The following is a 27,732-nucleotide window of genomic DNA, read 5'->3' as shown; positions in this document are numbered from 1 at the left end:
TAGTTGTGTTTCATAATAAAAACAAAAAAACAAAAACACAAATATAACGAGTCTGTTCCGTTACTACTTACACACAAACACATCAGTTATTCATACCAGGTAATTCAGAGGTAAAATTCAAAACACAAACTGTTTCTTTAGCCAACATTTAACATCAGGAAATCTTTGTTTTTCGTGTAAATTGGTAATCCTTTGCTGGCAAAATAATAGTCAAAGATGAACAAAATAGTGACAAAATCTTGCAACTGATTGCTCAACTTCAGGACCTTGAATACAGCACAAAATAATGATTATGGTTTGATAAATGAGTCATTTTAATGCACGTGCTCTACCACATAAACCCCATTCACAGGCCAGACATGAAACACATGTCATGTAACGCAACACTGATTACACACAAGTTCTTCTGCTACTCTATTGTAACCAGCTGCTCTCTCCTCTAAAAGGAAAAAAAAACCAAAATGATGGTTGAGCAGAGATATAATTGAATCTGCAGAGTATCAGCACACTGGAGCTCAACTGAGCTGCTGGGAGAAGATCGAGAAGTCACATAAACCAGATGGATTCAGCTCACTCCGCTGGGAATTTGCATGAGAAAAAAAATGTTCAGTCTGCTCCACGCGTGCTGAAACACTTCACAAGGAATTCACACACTTGCACGGAGATGTGCAGGTCACACACGCATGCACATACGTGTCAGCACCAGTGCACACAAACGCACCTTCATGTGAAAAAAATAAATAAATACCCACCCACATGTTCCTGTAATGCGCACAAGCATAACTGTACAGACAGAAGACGGGCTTTTGCAGTGAGTGGCTGTGCTCTTAGTACAGGATTAAAGCCCACTGATGCTCAAGCAGATTACTCAGCGTTCTCTGGTCACATGACCACAACCTGCATGCCAGCCGGCAGCAGCGTAGCATGAAGCATGGTTCTCTTCAGACTGACGGGTGCTTCATAGCCAAACAAAATGGGAGCAATATACCTCAAGAGATTTAGTATTCTTAAGTGCGGGTGAAAAAGCATCAAAGTGTGTTTATTCTGTTCCATAACATGCTCTTAAGACAACTTTAAGGAAGTGTACTTTTAAGCGCCTCCTTTATTGACTTTTGAGGGAAATTACCTTCTACTACAAGGCATGTATCTGACTGCTATCGTTATCCATCATATATTTTTAACATATTAGTACATTATTCCAAATAAGTTGGTGCAATGCAGTAGATTTACCAGGTTAAACAATAAAATGTCATTTGTAGGTTTATAATAATCCTTTATAATGCTTTGAAAGGGGCAATTCTGCATAATACTGTATTGGACGATAATGCTTTGCTTAAATGTGAACTTTTCAATGAATATTTCACTTGTAATTGAAAACATTTATGATGTCAAGTTGATCTAAATACCTGTTCCACTGCTGCATGACAGTAATTAGTGCGGTGAAGAGGTTTTTATGACCAGCACCGCAGGCGTAACAGAAAAAAAGTTCAGGTCTCCCTTTCCATAGCCATAAATATTTCCTAAGTGTAAATTTAAAACCTATAGTTAAGGCAGTTTTCCATACAGAAAAAAAAACATTAAAACCACCACTAACCATATGACTTTGAACATACATTATAATGTACAAGACATATAACATAATGTATAGCTCCACAATGTAGCTCCCGTTTCCCGGTCACTTTTCTGTTTTCTTGAAGCCATAAGTACCACATATATCTTCTAAAATAATCAACCATAGGTTTCTGTAATTACACCATAAGAAAGGCGCCCCAGTAATCTCCAGATTGGGAACTGTAAATCCTTCGGTGACTACGACCTTGTGGGCAAAGAGTATTCAACATGTGCGGAGAATGAAGCTATTTGTGGCAGACTCTCAATCAAATAAGCAAATCTGGAAGGTTTAAGAATGAGATGGTCGACTCAGAGGAAGCCTACAAGCTATGGAGGAAACTTTGAGCCAGAAATCTGGTCTGTGGGCGCCCTCTTCTGGTTAAATAGATGAATAGATTTACAGAACTTTTTTTTCCCTGATTACAATATAGTCAGACTTGCTTCTCAGTGTCTACAAAGTATGAGAAAAAAAAAAATATATATATATAAAATGCATTTAAATATTTTTCTAATGTTCTTTTATTTTTTTTAAAGAGTTAAACTTTCAAAAAAAGAAATCTAACGCATAAATATTGTGATTGCTGTGAAACTTTGTTGCCTTGTAAGGAAACAAATTTATTTTACATGCAGGCCTAAGAGCACAGATCAAGCCAGATAGCAAGCTAGTGAATAAGTGCATACTTAAGTACGGCACATACTGACACAGCTAAAGGATCAACCAATAGGGAAAACATGTTGCCCAGGAGTGGCCAATGAGGAGTTTTATTTGGTAGATCAGGAAACCAAAGTTCACAGTATTTGTGGATTTAAGACATCACTAACCTGTATTTTCCAGTCCGGACTTGCACACCTTTCATTCCACATTGTTGGGCTCCACCTACATCACTTAAAAGATCATCCCCGATCATCAGTACCTGAAAGTGAGGAGGGAGAAGACAGAGAGAACATCAGGTCATGAGCCTGCTGACCAGCCTGCAGAGCTCAATATACACTCCTTCCTCAGTGGTGGCACTTTGTGGTTTAACACATGTTAACACCGGTGTATGATGCGGTTGCATTGCTTTATAAATTCTGATAGACTGTACATCTTTATTGCACCAAAAGTGCCAGTAGTTAGCGCCTCCTGTTGGTCCCGCTTCATTACTAAGAATCATCGGCAGATCTGTTTCAGCCTGCTACTCATGTTTCTTTTTGACCTGCTAAAAAAAAAAGAAAAAAGAAGCAGACAGGGACGAGAGCGGGACATAGGAACAACACCCAATAAGTGATTCATATATGTTTTCTAACAACAATCTACAACAAAAGAAATCAGAGATCCTCTGGCGATATACGAAACTATGAAAGTAAAAATAGATGAGGGCGTAAGGACCTAAGAAGCTGCAACATTCTCGATAAACTGCAAGTAGTTGAGCTAGTTTTAAGCGCTGCAACAGGAGAGAGTTTCCCGTCAGTGTGTCAGGTGTAAGGAGAGATGGCCAAGGACTCCTAACGGGAGTGCAGAGGGCACGTTCACAGCGAAACCCCAAACCTGTTCCGCGTGCTTGGTGAAGTAGAACCACTGGATCTCAAAGTCAATTTGATCAAAGCAGCGGTCACAAAAAGCAGGAAGAAGATCGACTTGGGGTGAAATTCTGAGCTGATATAGAGAGCGCGTCAAACAGGGGTGTGCCAGATTGTGTTGCGATGTGAATCAGACTTCTGATTTGTGGAGGTATTCTTGTGCACTGCATAAAAGAATGACAGGAATGACAGTGGTCAAAAAGTGCGTGACTCAACAAAGAAGGAATTTCCACTTCAGGAAAGAAACGCACACACAAAAGCCTGGGTGAGTCACTGAAAGCTCTGGAGAGGGCAGCAGATCTAGCTGAGGACATATCCATGTGTCAGCCACAAAAAAAAAAAAAAAAAAAAAAGGAAATTCATAGAATGCAGTGAGGCTCAGACTGAGATGAACCCAACTTTATTTGACTGCGAACTGCAGGATCCAGAAATAGATAAGCTGAGAAACCTTGTAGGGATGGTTGACTTGGGATACACTGAGATGAGCAGACCCCAAACACGCAACATACCAACCAAACAGGCGAAGTCTTGGCTGTCCTCTGCGATAGGCTCCAACACGCCTTTCTGTTCCAAATACATCATTTAACAAGAAGAGAACGTGTTCAGCTAATTGGTTTCATGTGCGAAAGGTAAATACACTACAGAGGAGGTACCGACAGTTGGCGGCAATGAATGGGGAGTGCTGCAAAACCGGTGGGAAAACCTTCCACGGTGTATGAACTGTTCCGCTGAAAACCACCCCAAACAATAAATAAATGCAACTCTGAGTTCCCTGATTTACTTCCCAATCCAATTAAAAGGCAAAAACAGGGTCGAAGCACACAAGAACCATTTTCATTGTTATGCACACCCAGTTTGTGCTCTTTTGAGGAGGGAGGTTTGGCTGTCCTGTTTTTGATCTTTTTGTTTAACTGCCTTAGTTTAAGGTTTAGTTTAGTTTAGTTTAAGGGGAGAATCTCTGGGTTCTGCAGCCCAATGTGTGACTGACCTGGAATCTTTTCCTCTTTTTTGGAAGGACTCTTGTAGTCTTAGTCAAGTTTTGGGTCAATAAATATGATCGCTATTTGATCTTGTTAGTCCTCAGGTTTGTGTCGTTTTATATGTCGATAGCCACCAGGCTACCAGAATGCTTTTTTGTTTGTTTTTGGGGATTTGTAGGCGCAACATACATAATAATCTTCATTACTGCACAGCAAGCAGTACACTTACCTGTCCTAACTTGTACCCTGAATATATGCAGTGTCATCTATAGTTGCATACCTCATGTGGTTGAAGCCCCATGTCATTGAGAACACTCTGGAAGAACATTGAGGATGGCTTTCCAATGACTTCACCCTTCAAATCACAGGCATACTGGAGGGAACCAACGGTTTACATTAATAAGTAGCTGTTCACGTAAACAGAACTGGCGTTATCAATTCTTCATAAATAAATCAGTGCACATTATGCACCCCGTTATACCTCCAGAGCCTTCATGTAAACCCCGACATCAAGTTTCAAACCATCCGTCTCCTTGTAGTACCTCCTATGGAAAGAGAATCACATCACAAACAAAAATATTTGGGATTTCATTGTGCGTGCATTACCTGGAATAAACAGTACAGTAATGACTACTGACTAGTAATGTTCTCTTACCCTTGGCCCAGAGACAACAGCACCGGTTTCTCCAGGTCTATAAGGACCCTGAATGCCTCGTTCAAGTTCTGGTAGGAAAAATTTTCCGCGGCATCTCCAATGATCACGCAGTTTGGGTTGCTTTTGTCAACGCTGTCAAACTCTGGGAGAAGTCCTGCATACGAGTAAACACACAGTTTTCAATTTAACGCGTAAAAGTGCCAAATAAATCTGGCAGATTTACAGTTTGATTTATGCACCGCTTTGCTGTGTCACACCTTTTTTTTTTTTTGTGTGGATATTGTACACGTGAGCGCAGGGTTTGCAGAGACGTCAACCGTTTCTTCATCGTTCAGTTATTAGATTTTAGAAAGCGTTTACTGCAGCTGGATCCCGAGAACAAACTCAACTTAACGCTTGTTAGTTGAGTTTGTTTGCTCTGGAGGTGTAAATCGAATTACCTTCATGCACCAGCAGGTGAGGCCGTAAACCCCTCTCCTTCAGGACCGCTACGGCTGCAGGAGCAGGAGGGAAGACCTCGGACACGGAGATGTCAAAGCCCAGTCTTTGCAGCTTGGCTACGAACGTCTCTCTGGTGGCCTGGGTCTCATTGGTGCAGAAGCGCAGCTGCAGGTCAGATGCCTTGAGCCTGTCGACAGGTCAGGGCGGTCAGACCGGCCACGCAGCGCACAGCCAAGTGCATCTTTTAACAGCTCTCACGCTGTCCAAATAAAACAGCAAAGGCTCTCAAACGCATTCACGCGTGACTGCTGCCACGCACACGTCGACGGCGCGAATGCAGACTTTCCGCCGCCGAGCTCCGACAGCCGCGCACACACGTGTGCGCACGCCAACCTCAAACACTAACTTAAATAAGACTCGTAAAAATCATTCACTCACTTTTCCACAGCTCCGATCGAGCCAGAAATGGCAACTCCGTCGCCGCCCTCGCCCCCGCTGTCGTATAAAACTCCGCACATGTCCAAAATGACACCTTTCAAGCTGTTTGCGCAGCCCGGCCAGCCCGTGGCAGCCATGACGAAATTCTCAAAAGCGCATGCGCGTTAATGTAAGGCAGCCTGTCGAGCTCTCGAGTGAGTTCATTCACAACCCCGTCGGTGTTACCGACGTGCAAGTTATCCCTTTAAAGGACCGGGAAAGCTGTAACTTTCTAAATATAACCCTCACGAATGGAAATGTCAATATTTGTAGGCATAAATAACCTCTCAGTGTCAAGGTGGATGCAGCAATCACTTTCTGGCAAGTGCAAAAATTGTCATTTGTGGGTTATAGGCTGCCTTACAAATACTTAAAACTCACAAAAAGAACAGACTTGTTTACAATCTAGTGCACAGAGCAGAGATAATGTAGGGAAAAGACACATTTCTTTATTTATTTTTTTATACATGTTAACTGGTAAGTCACGGTAATTACAGTTTTGCGTCCAGATATAAACAAAGGTCTTAAACATACACATCGGAAACAATATTATAGATTTGCTTGTAATCACGTATATGTCACGACTGATTACACTATAAAGTGCAAACATTTCTTTGGACACAATTGTTGGTGACATGAAAAAGGTTTTATCACAGACCTAATTTCACTACGACCACAGACATAAATGCACGTGTATTTGCACGTTACGTCTGTTTGATCCAGATGAAGGCAGCTGTACACCAATATAAATTGGCACACCATCAGCTTTTTTTGCCTCGACGCCTGCAATAAGTGGAAAAAGTTGCAGCATGGAGGCGTGATCGCAGCAGCCGGAGGAAAGGCACGTTGTCAAAAAAAAAAAAAAAAAAAAAATTACTGTGCTGTGATTGGTTGTTTCACTGTCAGTCAAGCACTCCCCCCCGTTTCCATCCCGACCCTGACCCCGACCCTCCCACAACGGAACAACCAATCACAGGCGGAGCGTCCCTCCCGGTGATCCAACTTTGAGAGCGTGCCCCTGTGACGCAGGCACGCACAAGCGCGAGCCCGATAGGCATATTAGGCCGCACCAGCACCGTCCGAACCAAACCCCGGAAAGGAAAGGTGGCACTCGTCTCCAGAACTACGCACCACTTCTTCCCGGTACCGTTTGATATCCTTTTGTTTCTCCTTTTTTTAAATTTTTTTTTAATTTATTTATTTATTTATTTAAAGAATTTGCTTTATAATTTAGTGATGGCAGTGAAATGGAAAAAAAACAACCCAAAAAAAACCCTTGACAGTTGGTAGGTGCTAAAGTTAGCCTGCTAACAGTACTATGAACAGGAAACACCGATGTGTGTTTAGCGTTGATCTTCGACAGCTGTGTCGATGAGAAAAGACGCGTGCTTTTATTTATTTCACGACGAGTGGCTGACCGGTGTCGTATTTTAACCAGCTACCCGACACGGTTTTACTTTGTAATTTAAAAAAAAAAAAAAAAAAAAAAAAAAAAAGGGCTGTAAATTAAGTTCAATGTTACATAATATAATAAAGGATGTAGATAGATAGTTTATTAGTACTGGCAGCGCTGCTCAGTTTCCGTTGTGATCTCATTGAAATTCATACCGTGGGTCTTTTATTTAGCTTCTGTCTTGACTACTGTCCCGGGAGGGGGGGGGGGGGTTAGAGGGGGAGGGGTGGGGGGGTGTGTGTGTGGCCGCCTTGGAGGCAGCTCCCCAATAACCTATCATCTCTCAAGAGCAGTTTTGATTGGTAACTGAGTGCCACACCAGGTTCACTGGACTGACTGATCTGTGTGTTTGCTCTGTGTATTTATTTACTTGATAACTAAATACTGGCAATGTCATAGTTTTTTTTTTTTTGGCAAACCAACCAGGTAATATTTATTTTTCTGCAGCAGCTGGCAAACAGGTGAGAGAATTTGCCTCTGGCAACTTTTTTTTTTTTTTAACACCTCTTAATGGAAACTACGACCGTGCCAGACCACGAAGGCTAATCTTCTTTTCACCAGACTCTAGTTGGCAAGAAAAGCAGTTTTACAGGACAAGAACGTTTTGAACTTCTTTTATTGATTGAGACCTAGTAGAAAAGTCTGGAACGTCGCAGTTGAGTTGACGCGCCGCCTGTGGGATTATCTTTTGTTAACCCACGGCCAGCCAAGGTCTGTTCCACCATTGTGTTGGACGTGAAAGAGAAGCGTTGTTCAGCAGAGCTGTAAAGCCCGTGCGCTCTGTGGAATCTTAATATTGTAGTCTATCGGCCACGTTGGGGTCAACCTCCGCTGCCACACGGACGTTTTTTTTTTAAGGGGCACTTATTTCAGTCTTGCGTCTCGGTAACGGCCTTTCTGCCAATTGGACAGGATTAACAAGGTTATTTAAAAAGCGCGGTGAATGGTGCGCTTGCTGGATGGTTACAGATACCAACATGCAGAGAAAAGCCTTTGACTGAAATACAATCTTTGTCTCACGGTGTCCAAAAATACGGGTTCTGTTTTCAACATGAATTGTAATGTGAGGGTTTACCCTTCCATTATAAGGCTTAAATGCAGGACCCAAGTCATTTTGGGCACCACCTAAGACGGACAATTGTGGAGCACGTCAAATTACCCCCAAAAAATCTTTTCCCTTCTTTAGCAAGTTTTGTCGTCAGGCTACTGGGTTGTTGTTTGATTAGTACCTGCTACAGCTTTTCAATTTTTGGGGGGGGTGTTTCTTTTTCTCTTGACACGAAATCTTAAACTCGTGTGAATCCAAGTCTCCACGTTACTGCAACCTTGATTGAGCGGTTGTTTGTCGTGTCTCATCTTTGTCCGAGTCTTGTGTTTTATCTGGTCCTCTTTTTTTTTTTTTTTTGCAGTGTTACAGCTGCTGAGTTTTCTTTTTCAGTTGAATAATTGATAAACAGTTGTAGCTCTACAAATGACTTGTCTTATTTTTATTTTTTATTTTTCTCTCTCTCTCTCTCTCCTGCGTGCTCAATCATACAGACATACAACATGAAGGGAATGATTCTCCAGCTCAGCCGCTGCCTGAGCCGTGCTGCGCCTGTCCTCCGTCGGGGCGTCCATTCTGGAACCCGTCCCGCCTCCACTGCTGCCTCCAAACTGAGGACAGAACAACGCCCGCTCACCTCGGAGGAGATTTACGCCCGGGAGGACAAATACGGAGCGCATAACTACCACCCCCTGCCTGTGGCCCTAGAGAGAGGGGAGGGTGAGTTCTGGGAAATGTCTATTAATATAACAATTATTTGGCCACTAAAACTGTGTGATTAATGTAACGGTTAAGCGATATGCATCGCACAACGCCGGCCAACAACACTGTCAAGGAACTCGGTTTTCTCCTGTCCTGCAGGCATTTACGTGTGGGACGTGGAGGGCAACCGGTATTATGACTTCCTCAGTGCTTACAGTGCAGTAAACCAGGGACACTGCCACCCCAAGATCATCGCTGCACTCAATGCGCAGGCGTCCAAACTCACCCTGACCTCCAGAGCCTTCTACAACGATGTGCTGGGAGCCTACGAGGAGTTCATCAACGGCATGTTCGGCTACGACAAAGTTTTACCCATGAACACAGGTACAGTAGCTCCTGATGCTGACCGTACGGGACTTTTTCAGAGGTTATATCACGAGTGGATTTGTTGACTTTGGTTTTCTTCTGTAACAAATTAGGGGTTGAAGGTGGCGAGACTGCCTGCAAGCTTGCCCGCAAGTGGGCCTATAATGTGAAGGGGGTTCCCAAAAACCAGGCCAAAATCATTTTTGCTGGTAAGTTAGCATCTTCTGTTTTAAAAAAAAAAAAAAAAAACATTTGTCGCCTTTCGACTGTCTGATAAGAAAAGAGGAGTCAAAGTAATTTGCTTTATGGGGTAATTTTGTCAGGGAGCTTAAGCTGACAGAAAACACATTTCTAATGTCGTTCAAAGTAAAACAAACAAACAAAACAACAAAAAAGTTAGTCCAAGAGACAACATTCGCACGATACTAAAATAGGCCCCGATTACAAGTTACATCTAGAAATAGAATGCACAGCAATCCTCCCGACTTCTAGTCAAGTGCGAACTTGCATTAGCTGTTTTTCAAGAAAGCCGCGCAGCAATACCGCAAGCCAGACAATCGTACTGCCAGACAGACACCGCACTAGTCTTTCAAGTGATCTATATTTTGGAAAGACAAACGCGTTATCTTATTTAACTCTTGTTGATTTAGATGGAAACTTCTGGGGCCGCACCATGGCAGCCATCTCCAGCTCCACCGACCCCAGCAGCTACGATGGTTTCGGTCCCTTCATGCCCGGCTTTGAGCTCATCCCATTCAACGACATTCCTGCACTGGAGGTACGGGTTTCGCCCATGGCTTCGAGACGTTTCCTGTCCTCTAATGATTGGTAAAACGGCACGGTGGAATGACATTGGGGCTCTACACCGTTTCGAAATCTTTTGGTCCAGCCCAGCTTATCAAAGTGCCTTGTAAATGAACAAAATTACGGGGAGACATTTCACGTTTCAGTAACTGCAGACCACCCTTTGATATAACAATTCAGACTCGCAGGACATGCACCGAAAGCACACGTTGCAATCTCATCTTCACGGTTTCCTTAATTACAGGGTTTAAGAGGGAAACGTTCAGGAGGATTCTGCAAACCCGAGTTGACCATCGTTGTTTTTGTAAATATAGGAGGGTTCTCTCTACCATTATAGCACGTAGGTGCGGTGGGCAATGGAATTTTCACAGCGGTAGGCTGAATGAACAGAAGAAAACTATGCTCAGAGCGAAGGCTGTGTGTGCACAAGCGTGCACTTAAAGAGGAAAAAGGGGTGCGTATGTCGTCGGCGAAATAGCTGTGTCGACGTAGCGGTGCAGTGTGTGCAGATTAACGAATTTATCAGTGAATAAATACCACAACTCTCCAGGACTCGAGCCTTAACTCAAAAATGAAGGGGTCAGCTAAACCTGCTCAGATATTTATCTAAGGTTGGACTGACCTTTTCAAGCTGGACCATCTTTTCTCATTTTAGTGATAATCTCAGACGATAGCACACGGAGAACAGATAGAGATGTCTCCAAAAAAATACCAGCCCAGAGGACAGGAGGAATGACTGATGTCCGTGTTCCTCATTCTTCCTAAACTCTACTCCAGGAGCATTATATATTTTTTTTAGCTTTCTTTCTGGTGAGATATTAGTGAGTTTATAGTGATTTGCTGTTGTAAACATTACCATCTCTGATATAGAATCAGTATTTTGTCATATTGAAAACATAAATTTACTCTAACTCCGTTTGGAATTTATTCTTTTTAAAAAAATAAATAAAAAAAGAACTGGATCAATAAGAGTATGAGGTATTTTTGTTTGTTTTGGTTTTTATTAACACTGTAATGATAATTGGCCAATATCATGTGAAAACGCCGAGTTGGCACAGTGGTACATAGTGCTAACGCATAGTAGGCCCTGCAAGCAGGTAAAAGCGTGTGAGGACCAAATGACTGAACTCGCACGCGTCTCCCGATAAGGATATCTTGACAACTGCTGCTCCTCAAGTAGCATTTATTGACGGACATGTCTCAGACACAGATAAAAAAAATGTCTGACTAGTATTTATTTTATTTTTTTACCCCGTTTTCTCTAGAAAGCCCTTCAAGACCAGAATGTTGCAGCTTTCATGGTGGAGCCGATTCAAGGGGAAGCCGGCGTGGTGGTGCCCGACTCGGGTTACCTGACAAAAGTCCGAGAACTTTGCACAAAATACAATGTAAGTCACGACGAACACCCAGCGAAGCATAGAGGAAATGTCAGGAGGGATTACTGACACGCCAACATGGGACAACACGGGCACGTGCTCTCTTCAATCCGAACTACAGCCCAGATTGTGATTTATTTTCTGAAGCGTGCTCGATGCCGTTTTATTGGTCTGAGGACATGAATGTTGACATCAAGTAGCCGGCATGCTCTATGGGCACCGCACGCGCACCGGAGACTGCAGCCCACCACACCAGCTCACTACCGGCCGAGCCCGACGCTCACTTCCGTGTCATCTTATTCAAATATTAGTTACTGTAAAAAAAAAAAAAAAACACAACTCTTTCCATTTTTACAATTTCATGGACTTTCACTGTCCTTTCTCAACCCACTGATCATTCTTATGTTTGCACTGTAAAACACTGCGTCATCTACAGCATTGAACAATCCCCGAATGTGTCGAGGCTCTCATTTTGAATGGCTCGGGAAGTAGCCAGATCAGCTATATCGATTTTTATTTAATTTTTTTTCCACATTTATGAATCCGTAAACCTGTAGTGCTGACCGTGACAACACCAAATATGTTAAAGGGGTTTTAAGATGACCGCTACTAAAGTTGTTTGTGTTTCGTCCAGGTCTTGTGGATCGCTGATGAGGTGCAGACAGGCTTGGCACGCACCGGCCGGCGGCTGGCTGTGGATCACGAGGAAGTTCGACCAGACATAGTGATTCTGGGCAAAGCTCTTTCTGGAGGAGTTTACCCTGTGAGCATTTAAAAAAAAAAATTCTTTTCTTTTTTTCTGCTGTTCACCAGCGCTTCGTGTCACGTTCTAGATTTGTTTTGTTCTTATGAAAGTCACAAACTTTATGGACTTTCGGAGTCCAGCTCTGTTGGAAACGATCGTTCACAGCTGTTATGTAACATTTGCCCTCGCTTTCCCTGACCTGTGTTTATCTGCCTCAGGTGTCTGCCGTGCTGTGTGATGATGAGGTAATGCTGACCATCAAGCCCGGGGAGCACGGGTCCACGTATGGCGGGAACCCCGTGGCCTGTCGGGTTGCTATCGCAGCACTTCAGGTCAGTTAAAGTGAGCTTTACTTTTCAAAGGGAAAATAAACGATGTTTGAAGTTCACCCTTTTGTTGTTGTTGTTGTTATTTGCAGGTGATGGAGGAGGAGAAGCTGGCAGAGAATGCTCAAAGGATGGGAGAGCTGCTGCGGGCCGAGCTGAGAAAACTGCCCAAAGACATTGTGACAACAATCCGAGGGAAAGGACTCCTCAACGCAGTCGTCATCAAAGAGACCAAAGGTACAGTCCCGCTCCGTTTCTAAAAGAACAGCCCCGTTGGTGATTATCATTTAGTAACGAAGGTAAAAAAAAAAATGCTAGCTAGTAATCCCTTTGTCAGCTTAAAATAAATCCAAGCAGACATTAATTTTTTTAAAAAGCTGACATTAAAATAGACATTTGAATGTGTGTGCAGAAACAGTCTGTCTACTTTTACAATCAAGACTTTTACAAGTTGAACTGTGGTATCACAGAAGTTATGTTTCAACGTGAAATGGATTTTGAAATTGAGTCAGTCATTGTCATCTTTGAAGCACGCCTTAAATTTGTCTCGAATAAATTAGCTGCACAGTGACACAATAAATGGGATTCAATAGTCAAAATAAAATTCCCTGAAGTCACTTCGTCTGAGCTGCATTAACCCCCCCCCGTCATCTCCCCCTCCCTCCAGACTACGACGCCTGGGAGGTGTGCTTACGCCTTCGTGACAACGGACTGCTGGCCAAGCCCACCCACGGCGACATCATCCGCCTGGCCCCTCCCCTCACCATCAAAGAGCACGAGCTGCGCGAATGTACCGACATCATCCAGAGAACCATCATGTCCTTCTAAACAACAGCAACAACAGCAACAACAGCAACAACAGACATCCTTCACACCGAGAACCCACATCAGCTGAAGCTCAGGCCTATGAAAACGTAACTCTTAATATTTATTAGTTGTTGTAACTTTATTGCAGCAAGGCAGTGGCTCTTTTGAAGGGCGTTACTGTAGAAGTGCATTATACAGATACCGTGTAGGGCATGAGGATACACTGACTTCCACACAAGGAAAACTGCTGTCAGGAAAAGGCTCTGTAAGACGGTCTCAGGAAAGACTCTCCAATAGGGTTGGAAAATATTTTTCTTTGGAGCGGTTAATTGACAGTTTCACTGCTAATGGCCGTCGTAAATAATTGAGGCGTCGTCTTTTATTGAAGTCTTTAATTTTCAAGTAGGAAAGTGGTTTTGTGCCGAGGGGAAACGCAACCTGCGGAAGTGAAATCTTATCTCCAAATGTCAACGTACAATATATTATAGATTTACAGCTGACATTTCTAATGGACTATAGTTAGTCTACTACTGCCTGCTGAAATGCACCTTGTGAAGTGTGTAGCTCTGTTACATAAAAGGGTGCCTCGGATCTTCTGGGTATTTTTAGGCCTCGGGTTGAGTTTCTTCACATTTATAAAAAAAAAAGAAAAAAAAAAAGACGTGAAACATATTTAGAAGTCTTCAAATATCCATGTCATCGAAGACATTTTGTAAATGCACTTAAAATTTGACAATGCTGAAAGTTGAAGTAGATTTCCTTTCCCATCCTAAATGACCACATATTTGATGCAGCCGTCTCCGTGATTTGACTTTTGTTTGTTGGAGTGTGTTCAGTATCATCTTGGACAGTTGCAAAGGACCTCAATCTTGAGACGGACCAGATCAGTCATTGCTCTTTTATGGCGGGATCATTTCATATCTTTAAAGATAAACCTGATGTGGAACTATTACTGAGTGTTGGGAGGGCTCGCGCTGCCAGCTAAGGCCCGTTGGGTTTAAAGTACTTGTAATGTAAAGATTGTTATTCTTTGGAAGATCAATATGCAGTACACCCTTCAAGCTGTTACGCTTCAAATAAATTATTCCAGTCATATCTCTTGTCTCATTGTTTGACCGAAGTAATCAGGTGTATGTATTATAATACATGATTAAATTATTAACACTGAAGCAGCAGTGTGTAAGCAGCATGTTAATGTTTGTACTTTTTGGACTTTTGATGAGATCTTTGGATCATTTGAACATTTATAGAAATGAAACCATGTGAGAAGTTTTAGAGGGGAAAAAAAATCTCTATAAACAGGTTAGAAACAACTGGTTTAATCTCTTAATGTGTTGGAGTTCAAAAGCTTGGTTTATTATCTATTGTGTCAAATCTTCATCCAAAAAGTAACAAAATCTTTTAAATACATATAGTGGACTGCAAAGTGCAATGTTTCCCTCTGAAATGAAGCAGGGCTGAAAATTTTAAGGACAGTTTGACCTCAAAATTGTACTTAAGAACAGTAGTTGAGTAAATGTCTTATCTGCTTTCTACCACAGGTCTTTCTATTCCACATTTGAAAGGGCTTCACCGTTGACTTATACAGTAACCTGTTATTATTATGATTATATATTATTACATTATGATTTACCCTACAGGGCAAAGCATACTGTTAATTTCCAGTGTCCCGCTGTCAAAACATTTACCTGCATAGTATAATGCATTGAATGTATTATTTCTGCAATCATTACAGATGCAACACTAGGTGGTGCTGTGCCCTTATTGAAATGAAACAAAACTGTGGATCGGTTGGTACTTAAGAAGAAGAAGTAGTTGAAACAAAGCAAAGCTTAAAATAGAAGGAGGGGAATGGGGGGATGAGATACTAAGACTTCACAGCAGATATAATTCAAGTCCTTCTGACTAATCCCGGTTTATACTGTCTGCATAATTCCGTTTGGAAAGTTAGAGGAGACAACTCGGGATAATCCGTCTCTCAGAAAACCCTCGGACCAGCGGCGGTGTCTGACACTCGTCTAGGAAGGAAAGCTATTCTGAACTGAATCTTGGGGCAGCGACGTCACGCTTGCGGGCGGAGTCCAGTGGAAGAGTCTCCACCCTCCCGAGTGCTGACCTCTTGCACAGTACAAATTCTGCTGCAAAGGCAACAACAATATAAACAGCAAGAGTACAGCATAAATAAAACGGCTCCGACACCTGGCAGCAGCTGAAGGTTCCATCGCTAAAATACAAGATGCGGGGCACAGACAACATTTGGCCTTTACGCAAGTTAACATGGGACAAAAGACAAAAAAAAAAAAAAAGATTTTAAAAGAAGCACATTTTGCATTTCGAGATGTGAAATAAGGACGTGACGGCGAACCCTCTTTGAATCTTTGTAGAATAACATACTCCACACGGTGCTTGCTGCACAGCGGGTTTCATTTAGAAACAGATGTACAAGAAAACATAATGAATTTACAGATCAATAAAACTTCACTGTGATTAGTTTAATGCTTCGTACATTTAATGGAGCTTTCCTCGGAGTGCATTTTTCGGGGAATAATTATTCCTCCGGGGAAGATTTGAATGATGTTTTGGAGGAATGTATTGCTTGACAAAAATGTGCACTCATTCTTAACTGGAAACGGCCCACGAACCGCAAAGTCTGACCACTGAGCAGCTGCATCGCATTTATCGGGCCTGTTTGGGAAGCGAACCCGTGACCATTTTCCATCTTACTCTGGAACCCTTAACCGCAGCTGAAGTCTGCCGCCGTTTCGTTATTTCACCCACCACCCAACGCAACGCGTACATACATACAAATACCTTCCGCTACCGGTTACAAGCTCTTGTAACCTTCTCTCGACACTCGGGCCACCACCTCATGACCAGATCTGACTTTTGTATCAGTCATGCTGTCAACGCGGCCGGTATATTTCGGGGCAGGAGTGCACACGGCACCGCAATCTAAGACGGCTCATTATTTCACGTGAAGCGGAGCAGAGGAGATGAGCGAAGCCCAGAGTTTGCTTGTGAAATACGAGTGGAATCCAGCTTGGCAGGAGAAATGAGGGGGTTATCGCCGTGTGACACGGGAGAAATGTGCAGACTTTGATCCTGCGCTCTGCCGAGACCTGCGTCCTCCTCAGCTGCGCCAGGAAGGTCGACCGTATTCCACAAACGAGCTCCAGTTTTGGCGGGGGGAGTGACAGGCGTTCCCGGGGAGTGATCCGGGAACGCGCAGGTCCAGGCCGCGGCGGCGAGGCTTCGACGGCCTCGGCCGAACCTGGAGACGCTCCCCGTCGAGCCGCGCGCTTTTATTTCTTTTTCCTCTGCCCGCGCGCTCGGTGCCGAACGGTCGGGCCCGGTCTGTTTGAACATGTGGCGCGAGACCCGGTTCAAAGGCCTGCCGCGTGTTCCGACACGACTCCCTCTGACCGAGAGGGTCAAGAGCCCGCTCACGTCTCCGCTCCTCCGGCTCTCTGCGCCTCATCCCCCCTTCTTTGTCTTTCTCTCCCTCCGCCCGACTTCCTTTAAACTCGTTATCGCCGCCTGCGTCTCCGCTGTCCTCCGGCCCCCTTTTGTCTCTCTCTCAGCCAGCCCATTTGGTCCTCGTTCCTTACATAATGGAGAAATCAGATTGTGGCGCTTAGCAAGGTTGTAACCGACGCACTGTGCCTGAAATTTAATTCAGGTAAAGTTGCAGTTAAGAAGAGGATAAATTATAAAGCTCCCTATCCATTAAAAGTACAGAAAATGAGGTGCCAGCTTGAGAATTATGACGGATGCGGTGCTGGTATACGATAAGCTATTCATTTTTTTTTTTTTCTTCTTCTCGGTACCACCACAGATAAATCAGAGAAAAACGTTGGGCTCGCCTGCCAGTGCTCATATTAATGGGCCTTTTGCATTACGTTTATGACATCTGAGTGCACTGATAAAGTACACGTGCATCTTAAAGGCCAAATGACACATAATCCTTAAGGAGCAATGTGCGCAGACCGTTTTTCTCAAACACCGTGAGCCTTTTGTAGTTCACACCGGAGGAGATATATATATATATATATATTGATCAAGCGTGGCAAGGTCTTCAGAAGGACGCGTCCCTCCCCACAGGCCTGACGCACACTTGGCAAGTGTGACTCTCGCACCAATCGCTTCCGTTGTCACACCGTCGCCTGATTTATTTCTGCGCGTGCAACCCCTGCGAGTCTTTTAAAAGACCAACACATTTATAGGAGCCTCGCACAGATTTCGACATTACATAAGAGTCTTTCCTCGGGCACCGATTTGCCTCTACCAACCGGTGAGGTTGTAGTTTACATCCATATCTCTTCAGATTTATGTGATACATGGAATAAAAGCATGGAAGGAATCCCCGCGTGCTCGCATGCTTGGTCGATGGAGCCGATTGACAAGTGTATTTTACGGTTTGGTTGAGTTGGGCATCTTCTTGGTAGAATGTCGGAGAAGGGCTTTGCCAATTTCAACATGCTTTTTTAGAACTGTTTGCGTTAACAAAAATTGTGCCTGAGAAGATCAGGAACATAAACATAAAACATGTGTGTAGGCCACATTAAAGACCACATTCAAAAACATAAAGGCCATCAACAAGCCGGCATCTCTCTGATGCTCTGTCATGAAAGGGAGGGAGTGCCTTCAAAACTGAACTTTTTTTTACTTTTTAAAAAAAAATTTTTTATCTCACACTTCAAAGTGATGCAGTGGGCAGTCACAGTTAGGTAACTTTCAGGAGCCCCGGAGGTTCCTCCGTCTGTAGTAGAAGCTATGAAGGCGGTGTTGGGACATTTCTTTGAAAATTAATTCGCGTGTTCATAAAGTTCGGGAATTACTGTGCCGCCCGAGCATCAGCAGGAGGTGATACTTTATTCTGTGCCGAAATCCTCCATCCTCCACGATGATTATCTGATTATCTTTTGTTATAAACAGCCCCAGTGCTTTAGTTCTGGATTTGGCAGCGTCTGAATCTGCATGGAGAGGCTGTTGAAATGCTGCGGGGAGAAGGAGTTGTTGTTTTTTTTTTCTCCTACCCGACTCTTTTCTTTTGCTGCTGGCATGTCGCACAGTGCTTCGCGTACAGTCGCGTTTTTTTTTTTTTAATCTGCTTTCATTGTCATAGGTAACACTAAACCTGCGCTCCCGTGCGACAGACCAAATCAAATGAACCACATTGTAGGTTAAACTGATCATTTATACAGTAGAAAGAAAAAAAAAAAAAAAAGCAAGAAATGAACAAGAAAGCGCAAGACTATTTAAATCATAAAAATAAGAATAACGGGCTAAATACGAGACACATTCACGGCAACTAAATGATCTAATACAAATGGGTTAGGGTTAGGGTTAGGGTTAGGGTTCATCGTTTAGATGTGGATGTCTGCGCGCTGCGATCCTGCATGCAAAATGCCCGGCAGTGACTTCAGCGGAGGATGACTCATCTTACCTGTTGTTGTTCACCTCTCTGGGCATCCTCTCTTCACTTTCCATTAGAAAATATACTTGATTACAAATTCGTTTAATTGCATTATCCGCAGCCGGGCACGTTGCTGTCTGGGCTTTTGAATGGAAGGACATAATGGGAGTCAATGGAGTACCACCGGTTGAGCTCCGCTTCATTATAACGACTGGAGAAAGATTCACAGCAGCGGTAAGAGACAGCTAAACTACTACAGACCGCGGGGGGAGGTGGGTGTGTTGCCAGAGTGGGATTCGTTCAGCTGGTTTCAAATGCAGGTGATATCAGCCTTTACAAAAACAAAACAAAAAGTCAAACAGAAAATGAGAGACGACTGCAAGCTTAGGTACTTACAATAATGCCTTAAAACCATCAGCCATATCATGCGATCCTATTCAGGGTGCGCTGCAGTTGCCACTTTAAAACTTTCAGCCACGCTAGCAGCTGGTCAAGACTCAACTATCAACTATTGAAGGAATTATCACTGTGCAGATGTTCATGTTCTCTAGAGCAGTGCTTCCCACAGTGGAACGGGAGGCTCCACCTGTTGGTAAATAAGAGCTTTGCTGAAAGGCCTAACAACTTGCACTCCAACTGGACCAAGTCCAATAAACTGTACTTTCATTTTGTTTTACGGACACCGGTTGTTGCATACACACATCACATTGCAATCATGTAAAAATATGATGTTAATCAGTTAGATACACAAATAAAAATGTTTCTGTACTTGGCCACATTAGGTACATCACGCACTCGGATTCTCACTCAGTCGGAATAAGTGGAAGTTTGAAATGGGTTGAGGGTCCAAAAAAGTGTTAGTGTTGGCTGGAGAAGCAGTCTGAGTCAGCAGTTGAGCAGGAGATGCAAATGTTTACTTTGATTTCGAAATGGTAGCCTTATGTTGCTGTTACTTTCTGAGGCTATTGCGTTGCTAAATCAGTGAATCAAATTTGGATGTTTATATCTGGAGTGGGAAGCGGTACTTGGGGAAATCTGGTTTGGTGCGCAGCGGTCTGAACAGTCTGGTAACCTCTGCTCTAGACGATGGAGCCTTCTGACTTTGGCCTGCCCGTGACCTTTTGCATGTAGTGCCAACAGCTGGTGAGAGTTTTCACAAATGCGGAGAAATAACAGTATGGACTCTAATGACTTTGTTGAAAACTGAACTTTCCACGTGGCGCCATCATGACTTTGATATAGTGCTAATCAGCAAATATTAGCAGGATAACACTGAGAAGAGTTACACAGACGTCTGAACTAGCCCTGTTTGTACAAATGTTGGAACTCCTTCTCAAACTGTGCAAGCTGTCCCCGATGTGACTGAGGATTTCATTTCCACCGATTTTACTCGGTTACAAGTGCAGCTGCTGTTCCAGTAGGAGGTACTCACGGTTCACATGCGGCAGCCATGACATTGAGACCACAGGAAAATGAGGACACGCCACCACTTGTGGCCATAAAATACGCCTTTGAGTATTTGGAGGATACCTAAGCCGCAGACAGCAGCAGTCACTGCCGCCCTCTCGTCTCTGCAGGTCAAACAAAGTGGCTGCCCGCTAACTCCGTCGAGGCCGAACGCAAACTGATGCTGCATGAGGACTTGGCTTTACACTGCAGACCGACCACAACACTGGCAGACAAAGCCTCAGTGTTTACAAAGCTTGGGTCTGAGGTGAGGGAAGAGGAGGAGGCAACAGGAAGGAGGAAGGAGGACAAGAGGGGGAGAGATGTGAGTCGCAGCTTCCACAGTCGGAGCGGAAAAAAAAAAAAAATGACCAGGGGAAATGGGACCGTAATGGTGCCCACAGGAATGTAAGTCTCAGGCCTGGAAAACATCGAAAGGTCATCGTGCATGTTCTACGAGAGGATTCAGACTCTGAAACTGTACGGCACATTGAGGAAGGAGAGGAAGAGGAGGGGGAGGAGGGTGGGCAGAGGTGATGGATAGTTCGCTTCTGTGTAAAGGGTGCTCGTACCTTCAACAAATGGATGGGATGTGCCGGTCTGTGTGGAGCTCTGATCCAAGGTGGTGAATCAAAAGAGAAATGTGTTTGAGGGTAACGAAGCAGAGCCGGGAGGACTCTCCAGTGGAAGACTGGCAACCGAAAGCGTCACGCGGAGACTTACACTGACAAGTAGACTACAAGCTGGGGATGGGCAAGCTGCCACAGAAGCTCTCAGTGTCATAAAGGATACATCAGGACTATACGCATCACTGTGACACTCTCCTGATGCAGCACCGCTTCTCCGAGAACAGCCGAGCTCTGCAAACACGACATGTCCCTTTTTAACTTCAGCAGTTTCTGTCAACGTCTTTCACGATAGAAGCCGTCAAAGGTGCATTAAAGTGGTGCAATAATTCACAGTGTCAGTGTTGGTAATGCCAGCACGGTGCAACACCGTGTAAAAAAAAGGCTCCCCTCGGCCCAAAGGGCAAAAGGGCTCGGCGCTCATCGTCAGGCAGAGGTGAAATGAATCAGCTGTTGTTGTTCCTGTTTATTGCTTGAGCTAATTAATTACTAATGAGGGATGTCAAATTTCATTTCATAAACCCAGTCGTCTACCGTAGCTGAGGTGGATTTAATGACTGTGGACTGCTCTGGTGTTTTGGTCTGAGAATTAAATAAACTGAGGTCAGATGGTCAATCATTTCCAAAACCACTGACCTTTCAGAGAATCGGGATCCACGCCGAGTGACCGGAAATATAAAAACACCTGTACAATGTAATTCACAAATTCTACACCGCTTCACTTGAAACGTTTTGAAATGGGACTTAAAGGTTCTCGAGTCTGAGGCAGGAAAACACAAGGTGTTTTTTTGTTGTTGTTTTTTTTTAAATACCGTAACTTGTAATGCGTTTACATAACATACGTTAAGTGACTTACGTAACGTTACTTATGTCAAATTGCTTATCTATCCCAAACCAGGCAAATTTTCATGCCTACGTGAGACAAAAGTAAGACGGTATTCTGTCGTAAACTGACAGGATTACAGGCTTGGAAGTGGAGGTCTAAGCGACGGGTGTTCAGCTGGTTGCAATCTGCACCCTCACCACCGCACGCCACTAAATATGAAGGTCGACTATCTGTTCGTTTAGTTTAACTGAACTACGCAGTTTAATTGAAGATTGGAACCATTGTTAGACTTAGACGGTAGCTCTGGTAATTAGTGCCCAGTAAACTGGTAACCGAGTGTACATATAGTTTTTCGATTTTTCTTCAATGTACTGTAGATTATGAGCCGCAATCCCGATCACTTTCTTACAACTATTGGACTCCTTTGTGCATGCGTTCACGCACTTGTACGATGTGTTAGTCACGATATCATTCGTCGGTATTATGTGTCACACTGTTGAAATGTTGGTATCAGCAGACTACACTTGTCAGGTTTTTCTAGCCGTGTAGGACGTAAATTAGGCAGTGACATCTGTGGCAGACAGAAGCGCAAGCAGAGAGCTGTGCTTTAATTAAAAGTCATGTGGCATTTTTTCAAAAGCAGTCCCTCTTGACACATGGTAGGTAGGAAGGAGCTCACACACACACACACACACACACACACACACACACACACACACACACACACACACACTGGAAAATGATTACAAGAGCGGCTGACATGACAGCTGAGTCTCCTCCTCGGTTTGTCAAAGCATGACAAAGTGTGTCACATTCCTTATACATGTGGGTGAATGTGTAGGACTGCATCTGAACAGATGACATTGCCAGGTATTGTTAGACTGGAGCGCATTCACTTCATTTTTCATTCCCTGCTCCGTTCCCGTATTAAACTCAAAATCCCTCACAGGGAGACATTGATGAAGACAATCACGGAGTCGCTCGCAAAACTCATGTCATTACAGCTTCCTCCGACTTTTAACTTCCAGTTCTGGCTCATGCAACTTTAGAATTCAAAGCCATTCCGTCGGGCTTTCATCCTTAAGTGTCCTCCACAATCCTGCTGAAGCTGCACATTCACACCTCATGGTACGTCAGTTGCACACTAGCCTTCCACTGGGAAAATTTAAAGCATCCCCTCTGCCTCGTCCTTCTCTGTGCCGCAGCTCCATGCCCCGGGGCTATCAGCACTCCGGCTCTGACAGCCAAGCACTCGACCCGGTGAGTGGCGACACAATATCCGCCCGTCTTTGCAGAAGCCTGGGATGGGAATACTAACTATGCAGCATGTTGATTCTTCTGGGTTCATAAAAGTTGCTCCGTTTCCATTAGAAATCACCCTGGAACTGTGGAACTGCAGCGTTCCCTGTTAGTATTGATGAGGTCAAAAGTTCAGTGGAACTGCAGTTAAAACTGAGGTGAATTAATAACGGGACAAATGCTTTTCAAAGGCATTTAAATGACTTTATTGAAATGTAAAGCAGATCCTAACCGTACCTGGAAAAAGTTGAAATGCAGTGAAAAAAATTATTATGTGCAGACATGTAGATATCAAAAAATAAAACCTCACCCCAAGCCAGTTATTAATTAGTTGTCTAGACATCTTTTATCCTGCAAAAAAATCCCCTAATCGGCGCTCGCTGAGGTGCTAAGCATGCACCAGCAGTGGCCTCTCTCGCTCTCCGACTCCCTTAATGCTTCTCCACTGGAGCTGGTTAGAACATGTGTAGCTTGAAATGACTGACCTTTTTGTTAACTGCAGTTTAATGGGGGTGATTAGGTCTACTTTGACGTATTTTCAAAGGATACATCCATCTTCTTAAAAGTGTTGACACTGTAGAAACCCTGCCTTTCAGCAGGCTCCTCACAATGCTCGCTTGCTTAACGGGGGAACACCAAACAAGCAGACCCTTGACATTTTCGCACTCCACTTTATGAAATCCATAAATTCGGTGTATTTATGATTGGCCTGCCCGGCGCTCATAATGAGGCCCGTGAAAGGTTTCTCTGGCAACACATTGACCTGTTGACCGAAGGAAAGCATACAGTAGGGTCTAGTTATTCGAGGAGTGATGTCACCCAGAGGTAATCATTCAGATTGGTTCTTTCCATTTGCGTCGGCCTTATGTAAGCCTCAATGAAAATGTCGCTCCAAAAACAGAAAACATGGACGGCACAAGGACAGAGCTGTTCCTGTTTTTCTTTTTTTCTGGTAGCATTGCTGAAGCAGACACAGCCAGCAGTGACAGTATCAGAAGACTGACACCAGTGGTTGTTTGTGCAAACACTTAAAAGCTCCACAAATCAATACTTTTCTATATCAACAATTGATTGAATGTTTTCATGTAATGTCACGGGTCCCTGCAGTCCCACTCAGCAGCTTTCTCACCTGCTTTAATGGTTCTGTTCGGGTTATCGAAGAGTGTGACTTTTACATGGCAGACCGAGGTACGAGTTGCCTCCCATCACCAGCAAATATTGGGTTCTTTCAACCAAGACATCGACGTCTCTCCAATGTTACCCTGCGGTGCAGTCATGTTTCCGGTATAGGCGGCCTGACGTATTGTCCTCAGTCAGACACAACCCGTTGCTTCAAAACTGGTGACTTCTGACTCCACAAAGACCAAGATGGCGAAGGCCACAGTGCCAGGCTCGAGGCTTCAAAACGGCAGTTCACAAACTATTAAGTGACGTTTTGATCGGTTGCTACTTAGTTGTAAAAAAATGTCCAATTTTGTTATAGTTACAGCGAGGAGGATTTGTTAGGCGATGAGGTGTGTTGAAATTATCCAGAATGCTAAGAAAAGGTGGCTTTCAAAGTCAATGGTGAGACACAAGAGCTCACAAACGGATGCTCGAGGCAGTAAGAATTGAGGCGAAAAATATATGTTGCTATCCTGAGGCTGTTTGACTTCATGAATGTCGAGAGCTGGGATCAAACAAGAGAGTCTGCAGGGAAATAAGAAAAGAGATTTGGAGTTCCTCGTAAATTTTAAGATCAGTCACAGGCTGAAGCGTCGCACTAACATATATACTCACTGTACACGTAGTGGCTACAGTGAGCGGTGATGGTGATGGTGAACAGTCTGGCAGTTCTGCAAACAAATTCGGCAGCGTAATAACCAATCAAGAGACCTAAGCACTGTTTCTCATTGGCCAGTCGCTTCTCCACATTGTGGCCAGTCACCTTTCTGACACACGGTTCAGTGATTTGTCTCTGCAGACAGGGAGGCTCTGTAATGTTTCATAATCAAGCTTATCCATCGGAGCGTGCAGAGCAGCTGGACTGAGGCGATATTAGTATGCCCCTAGTGTGGCTTGGTGACAGAAGCTAGAGCTCACTCTCTCTTCCCCTCTCCCTCTCTGCGCGTGGTGTCAGATGGAGAATTTTATGTGACAGAGGGTGGAGTGGAATGAAATGTGCTGCCCGCTCCCCAGCGAACTCAGATTGGCTTTGTAGCTTTTTTTTTTTTTACTGTTTTGAGATAACTGATGGTCAAAGCCCACATCAGTCTAAGCCGGAGAAACTCACTCAGGCAGCTTGTTTGCGGATGCAAATGTGTTGTGATCTGATGGAAGCCGAGACCTAAAATTGGACCACGAGTTGGCTGTAGTTGGACAGAGATTTTCTCTACAAATGTGCGCGAGAATACCTAGTTCCTGACGGTGATGTTTGGAAAAGCCGGCTGAGCTGCCGGTGTGGAGCCTCGCTGTAATCTGACGGACTGATAAAATCAGGTTGGACATTTGGATTGTTGCAGCCGGAACAGCTTTCTCTCACCTCCACCGTGACAGATGCTGCAATTAGTGATAGTGATGACTGCCAACTGCTGACACGGCATTGTATCACACACCCATCTCCACTCTGTTTGTACCTTTCTTTTTTTTTTGGGGGGGGGGGGGGGATGTCCAACAGGGAACAGCGACTACAGAGGCAGCTGGGGCTCAGGCAGACTTTCTCACGCAGCAGGCAACGGCTTGACACAGGTCAATTTCTTTTAAAACTTTATCCAACGATAATACTATTCTTCCAAATACAGACTCACAGCCATGGGAAATACTTGTTTCAAATTGGCTGGAAGGTATCTTTTAAAACTGTAGAACAGGACTCATAAAACAAAGATCCAGACAACAGTTAAACATGTGGCTGAGTATCATTTAAAAATGACGTCGGTAACGATACGGGTTCTTGAACAATGCTTTTTTGATACCAATTTCATCAAATACATAAAAAAAAAAAAAAAAGGATCATATATTATGGTACAACTTTAGTTTCTTGCCGTTTAGAAGGGAAGAGTGTAACCAAGGTGGTTTTGTGTTGCTACAGTTAACTGATGTCCCCTAAATGCCTCGTCTGCCTCCGGTTACAGATATGTGGCAAAAAAATGTGGTAAAAAAATGAGTAAAGATTAGAATCTTTGATTTCAGGTGTTTTTAAAATGTCTTTGTGTTATATTACAGACCATAACTTTAATGGTTTTTTTTTTTTTTTTAAGCAGTTCTGTTGACAGTGAAAAAGAGCACAATAACAGTTACATGCCGGCCTGACACCAGTAATTTACAGGAGGAGTCTGTGTCTGAGGGAAAAGCAAGTCAAACCAAAGGAAGACCAACGACCACGACACCTTCCAAAAAATCTAGTTGCTGTCCCAAATAGACTGTGGTTGGATTTGCATAAATCTACTGCCAGAAACTATATCGCCAAGCACGTCACAGTTTTGGGTCCATTGTGTTTGCCCTTCTGAAATGTTTTTTTTTTTAAAGATACTTCAGGAACATTTATATAAATTGATGTCACAGTTGATTAGTTCGACAGCTAAGATCCACCATCCATCATGGTAAAAAGACATTAAGGCATTACAATGCTCACTTTAATTAATCAAAGCTCTGTGTTTCTTTTCCAATACCAAGTGGAGACAATGCTAATGAGGATTGGGAGGGGGGGGGGGATATTTTCCATCAAATCTGTTTTGTGAAACCTCATTTTTTTTCTGGGCAGCTGTGAACACCCCTCTTCATAAACTTGAACTTACATGACAAAATAGTTAATGACTGTAGTAAAAATAAACCAATATGCATTTTCCAGAATAAATACAGTGTCATATCAATTTAATTGTACTTTATTGTTGTTGATATTATGGTAAACGTACATGGATTTTCGAACAAACTAGCTACTGTGACTCACAGAGCTCACTTTCATGTTGAATCTGAACACATTCCCAGAGTTGGGGGGAAAAAAACCCACAAGGGCCAAAATGGTCCTGCAGTGGAAAGCCTCTTTTTTTTTTTTTTTTTTGCTTTGCTTCTCTTCTTGTCCATCCATTAATAGTGAATTCATTGCTTGCCAAGTTTGGGACTGAACCCAGATAGATAACAGGTAACGTTATCCACCTTGACATTTCCCCAGTAAAATGTAATCTCTGGAATTTAAGCTACATTTCTTCCGAGACACACTCTCCTCTGTTGTTCCCCTCTTTTGTATCGATTTAATACAGAGGCAGGGGCAGTAAAAGCATGCAGGGATGGAGGAGAGAGACACACTATCACAGAAGCATGGCTTTCCAAAACACCTTTTCACCCCGTTAGATCAGGATTTGTGGTGACAGAACATAAATGGGCTGCATTTGCAGCGGCTTTTTCCTCTTTTCTACGTTGTATATTTGTTGTTGTTGTATCAGCGAAGGGGAGGCGATAGGAGATGTGGCCAATGGCTGAATGAGGATCATTGTCTGCCATGATGAACTCCAGAATTAACAGATGACTACAACTAGGGTCCTTGAAAAACCGCATACTGGGGAAAAGGCGAAGAACATCTTTCATATTTGGCCTTTTTGATATGAGTTGTGTGAGTCAAAGCAAATGTTATCATTTTTCTCCTCTTGGACTGATGTTTATCGCTCTTTTTTTTTTTTTTTTTTTTTAAACCAAAACCAGCACGAGAATAGAAGAAATACAATTTCCACAAGTACAAAGAACTTGTCAAAGTCTTTAGAGTGACAGAGAAAAGGACACTGCAGAGTTTCAGTGTGCA

The 27,732-nt window shown here is 43.5% G+C and overlaps 2 protein-coding genes across 4 annotated transcripts in view; one reads left to right on the top strand and one right to left on the bottom strand.

Annotated features, from left to right (window-relative positions):
• The window catches only part of lhpp (phospholysine phosphohistidine inorganic pyrophosphate phosphatase), a 43,647-nt gene extending 37,792 nt beyond the window's left edge, over positions 1-5,855 (bottom strand). For both annotated transcript variants that reach the window (XM_069713125.1, XM_069713124.1), the window contains exons 1-6: positions 5,686-5,855; positions 5,247-5,434; positions 4,807-4,960; positions 4,633-4,696; positions 4,432-4,524; positions 2,434-2,525 (exon numbers count right to left, since the gene is read on the bottom strand). In XM_069713125.1, the coding sequence (XP_069569226.1) occupies positions 2,434-2,525; positions 4,432-4,524; positions 4,633-4,696; positions 4,807-4,960; positions 5,247-5,434; positions 5,686-5,822 (728 nt within the window). In that variant the 5' untranslated portion in view covers positions 5,823-5,855. The remainder of the gene's footprint in view (positions 1-2,433; positions 2,526-4,431; positions 4,525-4,632; positions 4,697-4,806; positions 4,961-5,246; positions 5,435-5,685) is intronic.
• A 918-nt stretch (positions 5,856-6,773) lies between these two features.
• On the top strand, positions 6,774-14,266 carry oat (ornithine aminotransferase). 2 transcript variants are annotated; one of them, XM_069713120.1, is made up of 10 exons: positions 6,774-6,847; positions 8,716-8,942; positions 9,084-9,308; positions 9,404-9,499; positions 9,941-10,068; positions 11,360-11,482; positions 12,105-12,233; positions 12,434-12,547; positions 12,634-12,778; positions 13,209-14,266. In XM_069713120.1, the coding sequence occupies exons 2-10, from the start codon at positions 8,726-8,728 to the stop codon at positions 13,367-13,369; spliced, it is 1,338 nt and encodes a 445-aa protein (XP_069569221.1). In that variant the 5' UTR covers positions 6,774-6,847; positions 8,716-8,725; the 3' UTR covers positions 13,370-14,266. The 2 variants fall into 2 exon arrangements, with proteins under 2 accessions (XP_069569221.1, XP_069569222.1); XM_069713121.1 differs by lacking the exon at positions 6,774-6,847 and adding an exon at positions 6,862-6,867 and having other exon boundaries at positions 8,717-8,942.
• The last annotated feature ends 13,466 nt before the right edge of the window (positions 14,267-27,732 follow it).

This window comes from Brachyistius frenatus, unplaced genomic scaffold, assembly GCF_029030835.1.
Source record: "Brachyistius frenatus isolate BFR_SWC_R1_liver_20210118 unplaced genomic scaffold, ASM2903083v1 Contig_115, whole genome shotgun sequence".
Lineage (NCBI taxonomy): Eukaryota > Metazoa > Chordata > Actinopteri > Embiotocidae > Brachyistius > Brachyistius frenatus.
Note: the sequence above shows the minus strand (reverse complement) of the source record. Positions and strands in the feature narration are given on the sequence as shown.